The sequence below is a fragment of the Pezoporus wallicus genome, unplaced genomic scaffold, assembly GCF_028554395.1.
Source record: "Pezoporus wallicus isolate ANWC-B61680 ecotype Strahan unplaced genomic scaffold, APGP_CSIRO_Pwel_v1 contig_6464, whole genome shotgun sequence".
In the NCBI taxonomy this organism is placed as follows: Eukaryota; Metazoa; Chordata; class Aves; order Psittaciformes; family Psittacidae; genus Pezoporus; species Pezoporus wallicus.
Window position 1 is genome coordinate 4,536,260 of NW_026642130.1, and position 18,003 is coordinate 4,554,262.

The following is an 18,003-nucleotide window of genomic DNA, read 5'->3' on the forward strand; positions in this document are numbered from 1 at the left end:
AAATTGGTAGAATATTATGAAGCTGGCAGCTAAAGGTACGTCCACATTGTTTTGGTTTATATAATCAGGTTGCACAATGGGCTTGCTTGTAAAACAGCATTGCAGCACATGTACAGGACCAAATCTGTAAGGCACACCATTTTTAGGTGACAGATGGTCTGTAAAATCACAGCTTTCTGTGTTTAATTCTATGCTGAAGTTGTGTTCTGTGTTGAAAGCAAAACCTGGGATTTAAAGATTTCCACTAACTAGCGATCAGTCCTCTTAGAAGACTTCACATGAGGTTTGGACTTCAGCTGGAGCACCCAACTTTGGCTATGGCAGGCAATGTGGTTCAGTGATCAAAGTAATGGTTGTATTTGTGAATAGCTGATGGGCTTTTGCTGGAGTTGCCACTGACCACAGAATAGGCAGTGGCTACTAATATTGTTTGTATTGTGGTAGTGTTTGGAAGTCCAATCCCATTGTGCTAAGGACTACAATTAGAGGAGGGGAAAAAAGAGAGGTCAGCCTTGTCCTCTATGAATTTGCACTTTTAAATACAGTACAACTGGTTACAAGATGTACAACAGAATAGAAGAGGGAATTGAGGAAACACCAAGAGAGACAGTGAGGACTTAGCAGTGGCTGCGGCTGGGTAGTAGTGAGCATGGCTTAGAAGGAGTGCAAGGATGTTTGGAGGAGGGTACTGAGATAGCTCTGTGGCTCTTCACCTCCTCCCAGGCTTCAGGGGAGGTAGGAAAGAAACCACAAAGCTGCTTGTTAGAGCCTGTAATAAGAGACAAGCCGCAATGGTCAGCATCGTCACTGAAAAAGGTGAATGGGGCAGAAGATAAACCCCACCAGGTTAGACCAAAGGTCCATCCAGCACACATCAGCTTCTTGGCATTGTCAGAAGTAGTCATTTGGTTCCCCTGGAGTGTAAGACCAGAACATAGATATTCCCAATCTGTTGAAGTTTTCAAAGCTGGAGGCTTAGCTGGATCACTATATTGAACAGCTGTTGATAGAGCTCTGTCAATCTACTTACCTACTACATAGGTAGGAATAACCCCAGAGGAACTAGATCGATTCTTCTATAGTCATACAGGACTGACAAGAAACCTCATGAGATCATATGATCTGTACCTTTCTGCGCAGAAATAGGATCAGACGTCTGTAGGTCATTCCTGTTAAGTGTAGCCAACTAGTTATGTGTATTGCTGCCACTGAAAACAAAAATAAAACCATGTTCCAATGAAGGAAAAACCCCAGCCAAAAAACTTGATTAAGATTGAAATAGATAATTTTGGTGCAGTTAAATGATTTTTAGAAAATAAACTTAAAAACGATGTCAAAGCTAACATTATGTACATGAGTAAATAAATGCCTGAGAAGTGATAGGGCTTTATGAATATGTGGAAATATCACTGGGCTTCTAAATGAGACAGCTGGCCATAAAGTCAGAGTTACCACTGCAGTGTAGTGAATAGACCTAGAGTTGTGTAGGGTTTGTTAGCACTGACAGAGGGAATGCATAGAGCAGAGACCTCATTGGGAAAGAGCATAAGGATGTACCTCTATGGTACAGCTTGCAGAGGCTGAGATCTGGACTAGGGACTGGGGGCTGAAAATTAGACCTTCTGCAAAGGTTTGCCAAATAGGAAGGGAAGCAAGTGCCTCAAAAACAGCAGGAGGGCTGCTGACCCAAAATCTCTGCAACATAAGCCTGAGATGAAATGGCTCATTGGAAGAGGCATCTCACAGGAGCTCCTCGGAGGAAGTCCCCGGGAACTGTGATGTGGATGCTGGCATGGCTTGAGGAGCCACAGAGGAATCCTGGCAGTAGGAAAAAGGCACCTCTCTTCCCCCTTTCTTCCCTCTTCCTCTCTCAAATATCTCCCTCTAAAGGGATTTTTTTTGTTTGTTTTTGTTTTCATTTTAATTCCTGCTAGACGCCAACCCATGATGCAGGTTTTTTTATGGTTGAAAAGGAGCGCAGCAGAGGATCTAAGTACCATAGGAGCCACTGTATTAGATTCCAAAATTAGATAGGAAGCTGAGTTTAAGGGTAGTCCAAACCCAACCAGTTCCTAGTTTGGCCTGGCCCACGTAGGTGGGCGAGACTGGTTTGGAGCTGTTTTGAGGACAGGCTGCTTGCCCATGGAGGAAGCTATTCCAGCCACAGTGGAGCTGGAACACGGGGCTTGGTCCTCAGCCGGGCCAGCTTCTGCTCTCACCAGTCTGCTCTGCAGATGCGCTGGTGGCGGTTCAGTTTAAAGCAGTTCTCAGGCAGATGAAGACAACTGAAGGCAATAATACAGGCTTTTTTATTTCAGGTATTGGGACTGTGTATGAAAGTTTATTTTAAGCCAAGTTCTGTTCACTCTTTCTTTCACCTTTTCTGTGTCTTCACCAGTTGAAGGGCTTACAAAAAATGTCTAATGGGTTTTGCCTTTAACCTTCATAACTTTATAACATCTTCCAACAAAGGATTCGTAGCATTTTCCAAGCTGTGCTACTGACCTTTGTCACTTGGCTAATACGAAGTATTAAAATATCCATCTTATAGCAAGCTAAATTTAGCCAGGAAAATCAAATTATATGCCCAAATTCACAAAACAAATCAGTAGCAAGAGCCAGAAAGCAATGCATCACATTTGCCCTTTTAATAGCTTTAATGGATAAGCCGGCCTTCTAAACTCCCAAATAACACATGCTTTTTTTGCCAGTGTGCCATTATCCTGTGCAATATCTGCATGACACACTTATTTGTTACCAGCCCTATTAGAAGTTGCCCAAGCTGTGTTTTGAAATAAAGCAAATTCAGAGACTGGTCTGGTTATCCGAACTTAACTACAGGCTTAGTTATACTTTTGTAGGAGTGTGCATTTCTGCAGCCTATGGCAGGCACAAGGCAGTGAGACTTAACTCAATCCCCTGTTACAGATTGTAGTATCTCAGATGAGATGCTACCATGAGCAGTGGCCATTCGGGTGACCGTTATTGTGGTTTATATGAGACATGGTAACTTAGATTTTAAGTTCAGAGCATCAGTAGTGATTTGAGCTGCTAGCGCTACAGCCTAAGTTTCCATACAGTAAACAGCCTAAAGCATGTTTATGATGTGAGCTACTACGGACCAAAGTCTGTTTCTCTTTCTCATCACCAGTTTCCTGGGAGCATAAAAACCATATTCAAATTTTACACTATGGAGAAGCAGCATTTATTTAGAGGTGCTCAGAGTTGGGCTGGTTTAAGCTTCAGCTCAGCTGATGAATGGAGATGCTGTGTGGACAAGCTTATAACGGATTGAAATGTAACTTAACAGTAGTTTGCCTTAACTTAGTAAGAAACTCAGGTCTGAAATGAATAGAAAGAAATACATGAAAGGCTTTACTCTGCTTTTATTAAATAAGATTGAAAATCATATATTGTTAAAGTGGTTCAATGCTGAATATAAAATGGGATACAGTTCCTCTATCCCTGCTATACAACTGTGTTTAGCTCTTGGCATCCTGCTGAATTTGATGGCAATTTGGTATCTAAACAGACATTGAGAGCCTAAATGTATGTACTGAAACCTCTGTAGGTCTTTTCACTGGTCAGTTTTTCACTCTTGCATGTAAGAGCAGCTGTAGTGAAAACAGCCCAGGAGTTGCATACAAAGGTTTCCTCTGTCTCCCCAAAACTGGGTGCAGTCGTATTGCATGGTGGTGAGACCTGCTCTTGTCTAGAGCCACAGCTTTGCTCCTGTGACACCAAGGATTGGGATGTCCCGAGCTGCTCTTGCTCTGCCCCAGGAGATAGGTGTAGTGGTTCGGCTTGGTGTTCACCCACACATCTCCCCACAGGGATCCTTCGCACCATGTGCCTCCTGAAATTCCTTTGGCTGGTGGGTCTTGAGTCGTGATGACATGTTTGACCATTTTATCAGAGCCTGATGTTACCGCTGTTCGTGTTACTTGAGGGAAACGTGTTCTCATTGTAAAGGAAAAAATTGGCAGTCACTGCATGAGTTATTTTCCACTGTTTTCACTCCAACAGTGTTATTTTGTCTGCTGCTAGAATCCTTAACCTAAGATGGAAATGCTTCCCTGGTATCTCCCCTTTCCTATCTCCAATAGCCAGAAGCTGTCCGTGGGCTAAGCGCCCTCCTGCCCTTCGGAGCGGCTGCTCTTGCGTGGTCCATTCCAGCTTCTGCTCCGGATATAAGCAGCCGCTTTCAGCTGCCTCCCCACAGGACGAGGTGTGTCTGTTTACCCTCTGGGGACACACAACTTTGTGTTGGAGAGGAGAAAAAAACCCCAATAGCATGGCCCTGGACATAGGCAGGGCCTGAGGCTGAAAAAGTCCGTTGAAGGGAAGAGTTATTTTAGAGGCAAAACGTGTGTTTTTAATTGTTTAGATTAGGGGGTTTCATGTTTTATGGATGTCTGGGGGCTGGGGAGGTGCCTTTTTTTCATCCTTGTACGAAACTGGTCAGGAAAACCAAAATGGGACTGTCTGCATTTGTGAATTTTAGTTTTTTTGGCCAGAAGTGTAACAATTTGTACAGTTTGAGTTTTCTCTGGAAAAAAGAAGAAAAAAATAGTGTTTAGAGAACAAGGCCTGGGTAACCAAAATATGTTTGTTTTTGTTTAAATCGCTCAGTAGAGAAATCGTCTCTTGTCTATTGTTAAGAGAGAGGTTTAAATCAAAGGCAAATTCTACATATTCTAAAATATACAGACAACTCTTTGAAAGCAAAGCCAAGCAAAACTTTAAAAGAAACCTTCTCCTTGATGCAGAAGTTTTCAGTTAGTTTACTGTGCTGAGGCTTGAGTGGAAAGAAACAGCCTGAGAAACAAATCGCAAATCCCCATTTCAGAGGCGGAAGTTGGGGAGAGCATCGTATTAATAGCACATGAGACCGTTCCACAGAGCTCTTTGTCCAGGGCTTTTCCAGCAGCAGCAAGGAAAAGCCTTTGCAGTTCGTGGGGATTTTTGTGTTCAGATTTAGCTGTTGAAGGTTTAAGTGAGCTGCAAAGCGAGGAAGTGGAGGGCCTGATCCTCTCGTGTTGGGTGGTCCCTCGTGCTGCAAATAACCCTATTGAAAACAGAGGGACTATTTGTGGAGTCATTTGTTTGTCAGGAAAAGTAGGGTTTGTAGGATACATCCCCAATTAGCAGCCAAATCCCTTTTTTCTCATGATAAAAACACGGCTAGCTGTCGTAGAGATGCACGTAGCATCTCTTCAGTTCCCATTTGAACTTCTGCCACTTGCTCCATGCTTCTTCCTGCTTCCTCGTCCATGCAGAAATTATTCCATCACCATGCTAACTCAGATGATTTGGCTGCTTCCCTCCTGCTCTGGGCTGATGCGACCTCCAGCCCTTTGCTGTGCTGTTTGGGGTTGCCTTGGGCTGTGCACTCCCTGGCTCCTGCTTACTGGTTACCCATCAGGGAGGGCACGTGGGGGATTGAACTTGACCTTTGGCTCCTGGCCGCTGGAGCACATTAGAGAGATGATACCCACTCCTTGCCTGACATCACTGCCTAACACCCAACACGTCATCCCTGCCATAAATCTGGCTTTTAATATCACCCAGGTACAGCAGACCCCATCCAAAGGATGTCCTCTCCCAAATCTAGCCTTTCTTGGGAGATTCACTTAATGAACAGTGTGTCACCAAGCTGCAGGTTTTGGAAAAGCTTTTAGTTGCCCGCACATGTTATCATACTGCGATGCCCTGCCCAAATGGGCATTGGTGTAGGCAGGGCAAGCTCAGTGTGCTCAGTGTCCTCCTGGATGCCAGGAGGGCTTTCAGATAGCCACAGGAGTGCTGCTAGCAGCTCCGTTACTTGCGGAAGGGATGAATGCTGTTGTTAGTTGGGGGAATTTGTGGCTGCCTGTTTTGGTAGCCATAAGTCATTAGTGGTTTTGAATTTTTTCTTTCCTCCCCCTTGAAACTGAAATAAGGGCTGAAAGGGTAGATTTGTCCCTTTTTTCCTTTTTTTTTTTTTCTTTTTCCTCCTTTTATTTTTTTTTTTTTTTGGCTAATCTGAGGCACACTGCCACATCTGAAGCCACTTGGCTTATTATGGATTTCATGGAAACTGATTCCCTGAAAGTGTTTCCATATGTGTGTTCCCAATATATCCCATCCTTTTCTAAATGGGAGTACAAACTCGCACACGAGCTGGAAATGGCTTCAGGATGTGACAGAGAAGTCATATGACTGGAGTGGCACTGTGTGTGGCCCTTTCTGAAAGACACGGTGTCCTGTGTGCTGGCTCCCATCCTACAGTAGATCCAGTTTCAAAGAATATCTTCCTTCCCGGCTTCCTAAAGTCTCTTAATCAAGAACCAGCAAGGAATCCTCTGTCCTCAGGAGGGACGTGTGTTAGCTGTATGAGATTGGAAAGGAAAATTTGTATGGGGAGGAAAAATGAGGGGTTTAAAGGGTGAAATTACACAGCAGTGCCAAGGGCTTCCCCCCCTCCCCAAACATAGTTTCTTTGTGTCTGCTTGAGGATCGGATGGTATTTCTGAGTTGCTGCTAGCATGCAGTGGAAAAGTACAATTCATGACAACATTGGAAACAAATATTTATACTGGGTAGTTAAGGCACATTTTCTGCAAAAAAAAAGGTACTAAAGTAGACTGCTAGCCCCAGTGTATGTTATCTTCCCATTCACTGGATTTACACAGGGCTCTTGTACTATCCTCACTATTGCCGTGCATGCGTTGCAGCTCTCAGCCCTGCAGTTTCACCCCCTTGCTGTATACAATGCTGCTGAGGTTGCTATCCAAGAAAAGCCTCAGATGTTCCTTCCACTGCCTTTCTGCTGGTGTAAAACAGCAGGGGCTGAAATTCAGGCAGGAAAAATTGGGGAAAACTGAAGTGAGATCTGTATGCGCCTGTGTGCGTGTTTGTGCCACGTGGTTTTGCACAGCTGCTCGACTTACTTCCAATAAATGTTATTTACCTTTTGTTTCCAATGTAGTACATAGATGGCCTGAGACTTTAAACAAGCAGGGGGATTTTGATATATTACCAATTCCCTTTCGCCCGAATCAGCTGTGAAAGCTCCAGACTGAAGTCACTAAGATGAGATAGCAAAGACCAAGAAGTTCAGAGGCTCCCCGTCACACCAGGTCCATGGTGTGGGAGGTCACAGTGGCTAGCCAAGGACATGTTTCTGTAATATGACCATTTGTCCCCCTCCTGTGGTTCTTACTAGAACAGTTTTAAGTTGTATATAAGTGAAGCTTCACAAGAGAGAAGCAGAGAAGCAACATGTATAAATAAGACAGTGATGGCTGATGCTTCCATAGCTCCATTTCTGCTCCCAGCAGTCCATCTAGGAGGGGTTTGTTGTTGCTTTCTTCCACAGGTGAGAGGAGTTTGTACCCATTGATGTTCGTAATTTAAGATGAGCTACCTCTTGAGGTGCAGCCAGCAGCCGCCTGTGTTTAAATGCATAGTGTCACCTGGCAAGACTTGAGTGCCTGAATAAAATCACCTTATTGCAGCACAGTTCATTCAGCAGGAAAGTCCTATTGAGGTAGGAGGGCAGGTAATGATGGAGTCTGGACTAAAGAAGTGCAAAGAGACCCCAATTTTGCTGTTAAGCAATGTAACAGCTCTGCTTGGGAAACACTCTCCTTTATTTGTATGAGTGCTACTTTAATGGTTGCTGCTAACTATGTTATTTATGGGGTGTTTCTCCCAGCAAAGAGCTAAGGTGCTGCACCATAAATTCAGTGAAAATATCTATCTGCAAATTAATCCATGGTATTTTAAGTGCTAACGTCCTGTTACCTAAATACCAGAAGGCACAAGCGTGCTGTTTACCCTGTGACCTGGGGTACTAAGGGATGGGGAGAAGAGTTGTGCTAGAATTAGGTTTCTTGCCTGTTACAAATGAGGCTCTGAAGGGGTTAAAATGTTCCTTCCTCCCTCTGACTTTTGTGAGACTGCTGTGCTTAATAATGTTGCAGTTTAAATGGTCCCAACTAGGCCTTGAAGTTAACACCTTGTTGAGGTGAAGGAAAGAGGAGGAGGGGGAGGAGTTCACACCTTTTCTGCTGCTGTTGTTTGCCAAGAGTAAGGCAAACATAGGGTAAGATGGGGAAAGAAAAAGAAGGAAAAAAAACAACCAAACAGAAAAAAAGATGTGAAAATGCTTCCCTCCCCCCATTTGTTTATCTATCTATGTGAATTAAAGAGAGGAAACTTGAAAACAGCACAAAAGTGAACGAGGGAGGGATAAGCCCTGTTCCTTACTTCTGCTGCAGGACCCTCACCACATGATTGGCGGTGGATGCAAGGAGTGTCCCTGAGCTCCAGCATGAAACAGCACTGGCATAGGTTCCAGGATCAGGACCTAAGAGCTACAGCAGGGAACAGATAGATGAGGAGGTGGTTTGGGATCCCTGGGAATCTCAGTCCCAGGCTCTATCCTGCAGTGGCATCCAGAGGGAAGGTGGTACAGGACCTTTGTGGAGTCAAAGCTCGCCTGGAAGGAGGCAGGAGAAGGGTCACGCTAGGTATGATTCATTAAACACTTATTAGCAGGGGCAGGTGCCCAGAATTTAACTAAATGAAAAGGAAAGTAACACTCTCCCCTTGATACGGAATGATGTTTGAGGGAAACCAGAGATCAGGCTAATAAGTAATCATTTCCCCCATTCAGATGGGTTGCAAAGAATCCTTATGATTGCAGAACTCAGTGCTCAGAAATTGGGAAATCTCAGTACTTACATTGCCTGGGCAGCTTTAAATCAGCCTCATTCTGCTTATGCATTATATTACAGATTTTAATTACAGGATCACATGGTATTTTTCCCACGGGATTTCTGTCTCATTCAGTGCACAGGATGGACAGTGCTAACTTAATGAGCATCTCTTCAATATTTTGTTTTCTTCTTGTTCTTTGCATTTCCTCAGGCCTTTCTTATTGCAGAGCATTAAATTCTTCTCTGAAGAAGAAATTCTTAATTTCGTGATGAGCTTTGCTGTAATATTTCTGCCATAGCATTTGTGTATAGTTCATTGCAGTGCAGTGTTCCCAAGAAAGAAGGAACCCACTTTATAACAAGTACTGGGACTGACCCTAAAGTCTTTTGTAATTCAGTGCACGTTCTTTGTGTCACCTACAGCATGGTGTTTTTTTTTCTGTCTTTAGCTTTATGTTCAGACCTGTGATCCTGTTGGCTTAAGCTGCAGCTGTGAATATTTAGCACACATGCAAATCAGAAGCCAGCATCTTGGCTGGGCACGGAATATGGGAGAAGTGAAAATGTGATTTGGAGAGATTTGAACTGAGTCACGTACAAACCATGTGGCAGAAATGCATATAAAATCCAGTTTGCACAGGAAATAATGGGGTCTCCCTCGCCTTGTTCACTTCACTCCTTCTGCTTCCTTGCCATAGAGGATTTGGGGGATACATAGACAGTGGTGTTTTCTATTCCTCAACTCTGTTACATCTCCAGAGGGGGTCAGCTTGTGTGCTGACTGCAGAGGGTTTGTATAAAAGGAATGACAACCTCTGTAATTGAATGCTGTATCATAGTGCATATGGAGAAGTAACTTGAATGCTGGTATTTCCTAACTAGCTTTCCCACTCCTCACATGGTAACCTTAATAATATCCTTTTGTTTGTCTCTAGTTGTGTTTATAGTTTCTCAGATTTCTAAAAAAAGCAAACCCCGAGTCACCCCGCCTTCCCAAATTTTTCCTTTGCAATATCACACAAACATTCATGTGGACTCCTTCTGCTCAGACTTCTGCCACTCCAGTGAATGGAGCCACCAGTGGACTGATTGTCTATCAGGACTGGCACAGGGATGGGTGGGAATGTCCCCTTATTTCAGCAATATTTGCAGAAAAAATCCAGGACTTGGGACTCCTGGATTTCATTCCAGTCTCTGGACAAGTGTCTTTGTAGGGGCACAGACTCTTCTGCCCATTTTTAGTCAGAATCCTTAGGAATTGTTCATATTTGGCTGGATTTTCATGGCAACATCTCTTCACACAAAAAGCCACTCCTATTCCAAAGTTCAAGTTCTTACTTCAAAGCATGGAACTGGTACAGCTTTTCAAAGGAAGGCTCCTCCAAGTTTAAGATTAGTAAAACAATATATTTTTCCCAGCAGAAGAGTTTCAGCTGAAATTTTAAAAACAAATAAATGCATAAATCACAATTTAGCCTGAGACAGACACCCAGCATGGACAGTTTCAGCCAGAACGTTTAAAGTCTGGCAAAGCTGTAAGAGACTTGAAATCATCTCATCATGTGAAGTGTGTGGCATACTTCATACGAGGTGATATTATCAGCTGTAAGTAATCCAAGCTGCACATATAATTCATAGACGTAGCTGGTAGGGAAGGAAAAAAAGAGTTTTAATAGATCAATTAGTGCTACATTCCAGCCTGAATCAAACTGTTGAACAACCCCCCACAAAATCTAGTACTTACTTCAGCAAATGTCTTAACACTGAAGTTCCCCAAAACACAAGTGAATCATTTAGGTACTGGTAAATGTATTTAACCATATGTAGTTGACTTTCCTTGAGACAGACTTTTCAGTGACCTGAATATAGCCCTACTCTTTCTTCTTGCATCCGATGATTTTGCATTGACTTGATGCACTAAAAATTTCCTGTCAGACCTATACAATTAGCCAAAGGGACCTGGTTTTTGGGCAGTGACACTGCAGCATAAAATGAGAAAGCAAATTGCTGTATTTCTAAATTATAAAATTATCCTATAACACTTTAAAGTAGATGTCAGCTTGCTATGCTCACAAGGAGTTAATCTATCCACGGTACATTATGATCTTCAATAATTGGAAGTGATTGGCCAAAGTGCTGTAAACCTGGCAGAAATTTGTTGCCTTATTTTCTGCAAACCACAAGTACAGCTTATTAATTGAGAAGTGAGCATTAACTGGCATTAGCTAGCATCTGTAAAATGAAAGAGAGAAATAGCCAGGGTATGCATTCAGCTGTAAATGGTGGAGCTGCAAAGCTGCAACAGGTAAAATTGTTTTTTAAGCGTGAATGTAAAACCATTTTAGTCAGCTGCTGGCAAATGCCCAAGTCTAGGGTTTTTAATGAGGCTTCTGCATCAAAATAAGTGAAACCACATGGAATTTTAATTGTTCATATGCTAAATATGAAACACACTGGAGCAGTATTCTTGAATCTAGGATGTTAGCATATATATTGGATATTAACATGACCACTTTTCTGTTCTAAACATATAGCTCTCAGAAAACTTGGGTGCCAGGTTGTGTTAGAGATAGAGAGGAATCAGCTTGGAAGAACTGAAAACAATTTAACCTGGACTCTTTCATAAGTAAAGGGATTTTGAAAAAATTGACTTTATTTTTTTGTATTGTCAGGCACTGTTAGCTGATCAGACTGTTGGAAAAGATCACTTGCTGTGCTTGTAGCCATGTTTCTCTTTCTGACAGCAGAAAATAAAGTCTCTTCACAGAAGTTTGGTTTCGCAATCTTGCCTCCACAATGTAGGGCAGAGGATCTGTGCTTCACCCATTTAATACAAGCTATCACGAGAGTGGGAATTCACAGATGCAAATTGTTTTCTTGCTCTGAAGGAGGGGAAATTAGCATAAATCTTTAATCCTGCTGGGGAGAGGAATAAATAAATTATTTACTTGTACTGTCATGTTGCTGTATTGCTGATCAACATCACTATTTGTGCACAATTAGATATACAAAGATGGGTGCCATACCCAGAAATGCTATTTATCTTCCCAGTCCAGCAAAGAGCTAAACCGTATACAAATGAATATGCCTCTGGTGTTTCCAAGTTAGAACCAAAATCAACTTTAACGCAGGAGGTAACACAGAGGGAGGAGAAGGAAAATACATCAGTGAGATTGTGTAGTGGTGAGCTCGGCAAGAAGCTGACATTTAGAGGTGACTTTTCATTAAGTTACTTAGCAAGGAGGCTTTAAAACAGGCAACGCAGAAAAATCCTGATCTCCAAAAATATCTTTACACAATGGAGGTACAAAACGCTGTGAACAAATAGCGGCTTGTGCAGGGAGTTGGGGAGATCGCAAAAGGCATTTGGGCAAAAGTGGGGGTGGAGAAGTGAGTGTGCAGGAGCCATGCAGACACAGCCATGAGTGAGATAAGAAAGGGTTATGGTTATTTGGCCTTTGGGTAAATAGGATTGTGCTTTACAAGCAACAGTAAAACAAGTGTGGATTTGCTAGGGGATGTAAGGAGGGTCTGTAGCCCCACATTAGAAATGCCTACGTGTGGTGTGCACATTCCCAGTCATTCAACACATACGTGTTCTCTTGGCAGCACCCATACAGATAATATTTGGATTTAGCCCTGAAAGGGAGATTGCCCTTTAATGTGTAACCTGTGTGCATAGTTTGTTATTAAGAAAAAAAAAGCTATTGATTGCAGAGAAACCAAAAATGCTGATGTTCTTCTACACCCTTACACTCCTACCATCTCTACCTTTGATTATAAAAGTCTTGTTTAGCTTCTGTCAGGGTAAACTGAGAGCAACTGTGTTCATGTTGGGAGAGTTGCAGTAACAATAAAAGGAAAAAAAAAAAAAAGCATAAGAGGTAGCAGATTGAAACTCAGTATTTTGAGCAGCTGGGGAAATTATATTCTAACCTTATATTTCCAGATACATATCAGACCTGTTCACAATATAAAGGATACTGTTCCAAAATTACAGCTTTGAATCTGGGTGGTATTGCCCCTGGCTATTGTTTGCAGTTGGGAATGAAAGAAGTTGCATCAAGTAGTAGTGTTTGCTGTAAAGGTACAAGTTATATTACATTCCATGGAGCTGTGGTTGAAGGGGTTGTTGGTGGAGACAGACCCATTCACCCGTAGGTCACTGATTCAGTTCCAGATAAAAATAATAGTAATCATATTGTCATCAAAGTTAAAAGTGGGCTTTTACTGCCCATTTAAGCCTCTGTCCTCAGTATATTTTGATTTTAATCCCCAGTTTTCAGGCTGCATGATAGGGACGCTTGGCTGGCTGTGGCCCAGGTCCTCCAGCCTGAAGCCTAGTTACGCCTGAGCTTTGCCCCTCTGCTGCTTTTAGATATTGTTGAAAGCGTGGGTTAAATGAGCCGGTAGGACAGAGAGAATAGTGATCTAAATCACAAAGTGTGTCACACAAGGTGGCAGGGTTTGTTGAGTCTGGTTTACGGTCACAACCACCATTGTGTATGCTATAGGAGAGCAAGTGCAGAAGGGCTGGAGAGATCTTCCTTCTACACAGCAGTGTCAGCAGGTCAGATACAAAGCCTCCCTGCAAGGAAAAGCATTACTTCATCTTATATTCAGGATATACAGATTGTTTCAGTGTTCAGCATGTAGAAGCTGTAGAAGTGTCAGCTGGGAAGTGCAGGGAGAGTCCATTTGATTTCATGATTTTTCCTCTTTATTTATACCCTGTTCTTCACAAGTCTCTATAAATATGTATATATGTATATACTGAATACTGGCTGATGCATCTGCTCCTGCACTGTACTTCATTATTAGGTTTTTTCTCTCTCTATTCCCTCTCCTTCTCCACATATTCCCCCCCCCCCCCCCTTCCCCCTGTCCTTTTTCCCCACGCCCATTTTGTTTTCCACTCTTCTGGCTCTTTCAACACGAGCTTTCTCCATCTTTCTCTTCTGCTCCTGTCCATCCCAGTCTCCTAAACAGATCACCAAGCTACTAATGTTTGCTTTCCAGTTCTGCTCCAAAACTTTGGGTGTTTGATGTGGGATTAAAAATTAGGCAAAATGAGTTTACCCATCCCTGTTTTGTGTTAGACTCCAATTCACAGCGTTACCATCCAGACATTCACAGTAGCCATAAACTGTGTGGTCTTTTTTTCGACCAGACTGCACAGACAACATGTGAAAACAACTTTTTTTCAATGGCACGAAGTGTTGGGCTTGTAATTTTCTTTCAACTGCACTGAAAAGTAAAACTTGCGTCTTTGCTATCAGCTCACTGGCCTTGCCCATCCTCCAGATACAACAAATATTTTTCAGCCATAGGAAGTAGCTGAGCCGATTCTCCCATAAAAAAATTGATTTCAGGCAAGAAGTGGGTCTTCATCACCCCTGGTGTAACTCCCCTGGTGTCAGTGGTGCAGCTGACTTGATGTTGCCAGCTGTGGCTGTTCTTGAAACACCAGCTCCTGACAGCATGTGCTGAGGTGGGAATCTTGGCTTTCATGTGCAACCAGACCTGAGTTTCATGCAAGGTTATAGCAAAACAGCAGAGACACATAACCTTCAAAGCTCAGAAACCAGAAAGCAGATCAACTCCAAATCCACCTTTCTCTTGGCTCTTTTTCAGTCTCTTGATTTTTGAGATTTCCCCCGCTACCCCCAGCCTGACTTGTGACCTTTGAACACTTCAGATTGGCAATGCTGCTCCCTGCACTGGCATTGGTGGAGTTAGATCAGGGATGAATTTGGCCCAGCACTTGTAGAAGACAGATGTATAACTCTGTTCCTTGCAATGTATTATTTGGTATGATCTGCTGTTCTCTTGGGGGCCAAAAGTAGTGGGTTTTCTTAGAAAAATAGAATTCTATCATCACTTGATACAAAAAATGGTATTTACAGAATTGTTTTCCCCCGTCTTTTGTTATAATTTTTTAGGTGCTTCAGAGCTGGGCCCATTTTCAGATCCCAGGCAGTTCACAAGCATTTCATCCCTCACTGAGAGCCGCTTCTCCAACCCACGAATGCACTATCCAGCCACCTTTACCTATACACCGCCAGTCACCTCAGGCATGTCACTGGGTATGTCCGCAACCACTCACTACCACACCTACCTACCACCACCCTACCCCGGCTCTTCCCAAAACCAAAGTGGACCTTTCCAGACCAGCAGCACTCCATATCTCTACTATGGCACTTCATCAGGATCATACCAGTTCCCCATGGTGCCGGGAGGGGACCGCTCCCCCTCCAGGATGCTTCCTCCATGCACCACCACGTCCAATGGCAGCACGCTGTTAAACCCTAACTTGCCCAACCAGAGTGATGGTGTGGAGGCGGATGGCAGCCACAGCAGCTCCCCAACCGTCTTGAATTCTAGTGGCAGAATGGATGAGTCCGTTTGGAGGCCGTACTGAGATTCCTTCTGTAGCCGGCCTGACCTCCGCGAGCCAAAAAAAACCCAAACCAAACAAATGGTCAACTAACTACGAAGTGCCTGGTTTTTGTGTTTTTATTTTTGGTTTTTGTTTTTAAATAGATTTTACCAATATGTGCAACTGCGTAGGTGGGATGATAATGGCCACAAATAACACAAGAGTTACCAACACACCACAACCCATGTTTCAGATTGTGTGGATCAAAGCACATATTTCTTTTTTTCTTGGAACCGTTTTACCTTGTTTTATATTTAAAATGTACTTTTTACACACACCAAAAAATCACCCCCTCCTTTTTTTTTTTTTTGTCTAGAGTGTTGTAATAACTAGTGAGTACTTTTGCCAATGAGGAGAGAACGGACTCCCCAGTTATCAGGAGAAACATGGTGATGCAAGGCAAAGGCTGCATTCCCTTTTATTTTTGACAAATAAAAACCTAACCATGAACTCCAGTTACAGTTGCAATCATACAATGTATGGGACCCTCTTCACACCCGTAGTGCAATTCAACTGGCTTGTATTGGTGCACATAAAAAGGAAAGCAAAGATTGAGTTGCTTCCGTTTTGCCATGATACATTCAGATGAAAACAGCTGTCCCAAAAAAATACTTGGTCCAAGCCTTGCTGCAGATAGTGGTTGGAACTTCTCTGTGTTCATTGCTTTTTTGGTTTGGTTTTGGGTACTTAAAGAGAACGAGTCTTCAAGTTAGGCTAGACAACCCTGGGGTTTCCTTTTTGCTTTTGTATCCATTCATTTTGCCTTCGATCAGCCAAAAACCAAAAAGAAAACCAAAACCGTTAAAAAACAAAAAACAAAATGTTGTTACTTATGCAAAATATGAAAATGGCAATATATATTACTAAAGCCAAAATGGTATACATAGTATTTGTGTTCGGCTATATTCTTTTTTATTTTTTTTCTTTTTAAATTATAAATGTGTAAAATTTGAGGTTGTTTGCTAACATGAATCATCATATAACTTTAAAAGAATATTTATAATTATTTAATGACATTTGGACCCTTTAAACGTTTCTTAATGTAATGATATATTGACTTCGGTCTCTAAAAGTGTTTTGGGTTTGTTTCTTTTGACTTACTACACTTCTGCAATGGTGTAAATCTCAAACCTTTACCCAACTCTGAAAAGCAGTCTCAGTGTGAACCAGTTTACAATGTGACTTAAAACCGACAAAGCCAACCCAAATGCATCCACATCAAATGATTTTGGATGTAAGATCTTTTTCTATAACTTATGAAGGAAATATTGTTTTTGAAATATTTTTATTAGCTCTCTGGTTGCCTTCAACACAGTCTTGCCTTTTAATCAGTAGTTGTGGAGACACTGGAAAAATGGTAGGAAGGATGAAATATTTTCCAGCCTTCCCCTAATTTCTTCTTCTCCCAGGATTTTTTCTCAGAACTGCAAAATTTGAAAATATTCTTATTTTGAATGTTCCGTTTTGACAGCATGATTTGAACTTCAACAGTTTGTTGGTTTTTTTTCCCCAAAGAAAAATCAAAACGGTTTCAAAGCCCATATTTTACAAATACTAAATTGTTAAGTATCTCAGAAATGGGATTAAGGGGGAATTGGTGAATCTTTTTCCCCTCCCTGTGCAATTTCAACCCACTTGATGGAATAAAAAGGTTCAAAACTTGAGACAGAAACTGCCTGGTAGCGAATCACCGTCCATTAGCATTAAATGCTAGAGCCATAAGGATGCTATGTTGACTTTGAAGCTGATGTGGCTGTTGCTGTATTAGAGAGACAAGCATAAGGGCAGCAATACTCACCTCTGCAAATACTGAAGAGAAAAGGTCACCTTAAAAGCCGCCCTGGGGATCCCAAGCACAATACAGGGAGAGCAGATTGCGTGCGATACCCTTAACCAGCCTGTCTGCTGCCAAACTATACAGTGGAGGGGCCCAAATTTTTCCCAACCCTTGGCTGCTGCAGCAAACGGGGAGGTGACACGGCATCAGCTGGATGTGGTGGGAGCTGAGCTGCCTGCCCCAGGCTATCCCCCAGCAGGTGATGTTAAGTCTGGTTTAGCGGGATGTTCAGTACATGCTGATGGGGTTTGCCAGCACTGCCTCCTTCCCCTGCCTTAGCCATTGCTGTCCGCAGCCTCCTCAGGGGGCTGTTGGCCACCACACCGCTCCTTGGCTGTACTTGGGCTACCACCAGAGTATCTCAGTAGATCAAGGGTGGGTATAGCCATACAGAGCTGGACAACACCATCACTGCTCGTTAATAGCGAAGCTGTTAAGCGAGTTGACGTTAGCGTGGTACATCCCTCCGATTTGCGTGATGATGTGCTCTTAAAAAAAATTAATAAAGTCTTTGCCTTCTAAAGGTTGTATACCAAGTATGCTTAAAGTATAAGTAAGACACTTTGTTTTTCTTCTAATACTTAGTTTTCCTTCAAAGATGGAAGCTGTAATTGATTCTATTTATTGTTGGTTTGTGGTAGCTTGAAGCATACCACTGTCCATTTATTTGTAACTGTAAAATACGTTTGTTAGTCTCAGCAGCACTTAAAAAGCCAGTGTCTGGTTACACATTTCAGTTTTGTTTTTTGTTTAGTAAGCAAGAGAAAAAGATGTACTGCCAGTGCAAGCTGTTTCCTATTTAAAAAAAGGTACTTTATTTGTACATTATTTGTTATTGCTGAGAAGGGCTTTTTAAGGTTTACTGTATGCATATTAAGTAATTTTTAGGGTGCTTTTGTGTTGAAATGTTGTTAAGAGTGGCTGCAGGCAGCAACCCAGATTTTTTTTCTTCCTTTTTTTTTTTAAAGACTTTGTTGTAAAATTCAAGCACTTGGTTTTTGTTTCTGGATAAATCCAGCACA

General features: G+C 42.4%; 1 protein-coding gene across 5 annotated transcripts in view; it reads left to right on the forward strand.

Annotated features, from left to right (window-relative positions):
• Positions 1 to 18,003, forward strand: part of RUNX2 (RUNX family transcription factor 2) — a 161,445-nt gene that overhangs the window by 72,547 nt on the left and 70,895 nt on the right. For 2 of the 5 annotated variants that reach the window (XM_057427511.1, XM_057427513.1), the window contains one exon: positions 14,648 to 17,145. The exons of the other annotated variants lie outside the window; for them this stretch is intronic. In XM_057427511.1, coding sequence (XP_057283494.1) covers positions 14,648 to 15,126 — 479 coding nt within the window. In that variant the 3' untranslated portion in view covers positions 15,127 to 17,145. Of the gene's footprint in view, positions 1 to 14,647; positions 17,146 to 18,003 lie in introns of those variants that run through there. 5 annotated transcript variants of the gene reach the window in all.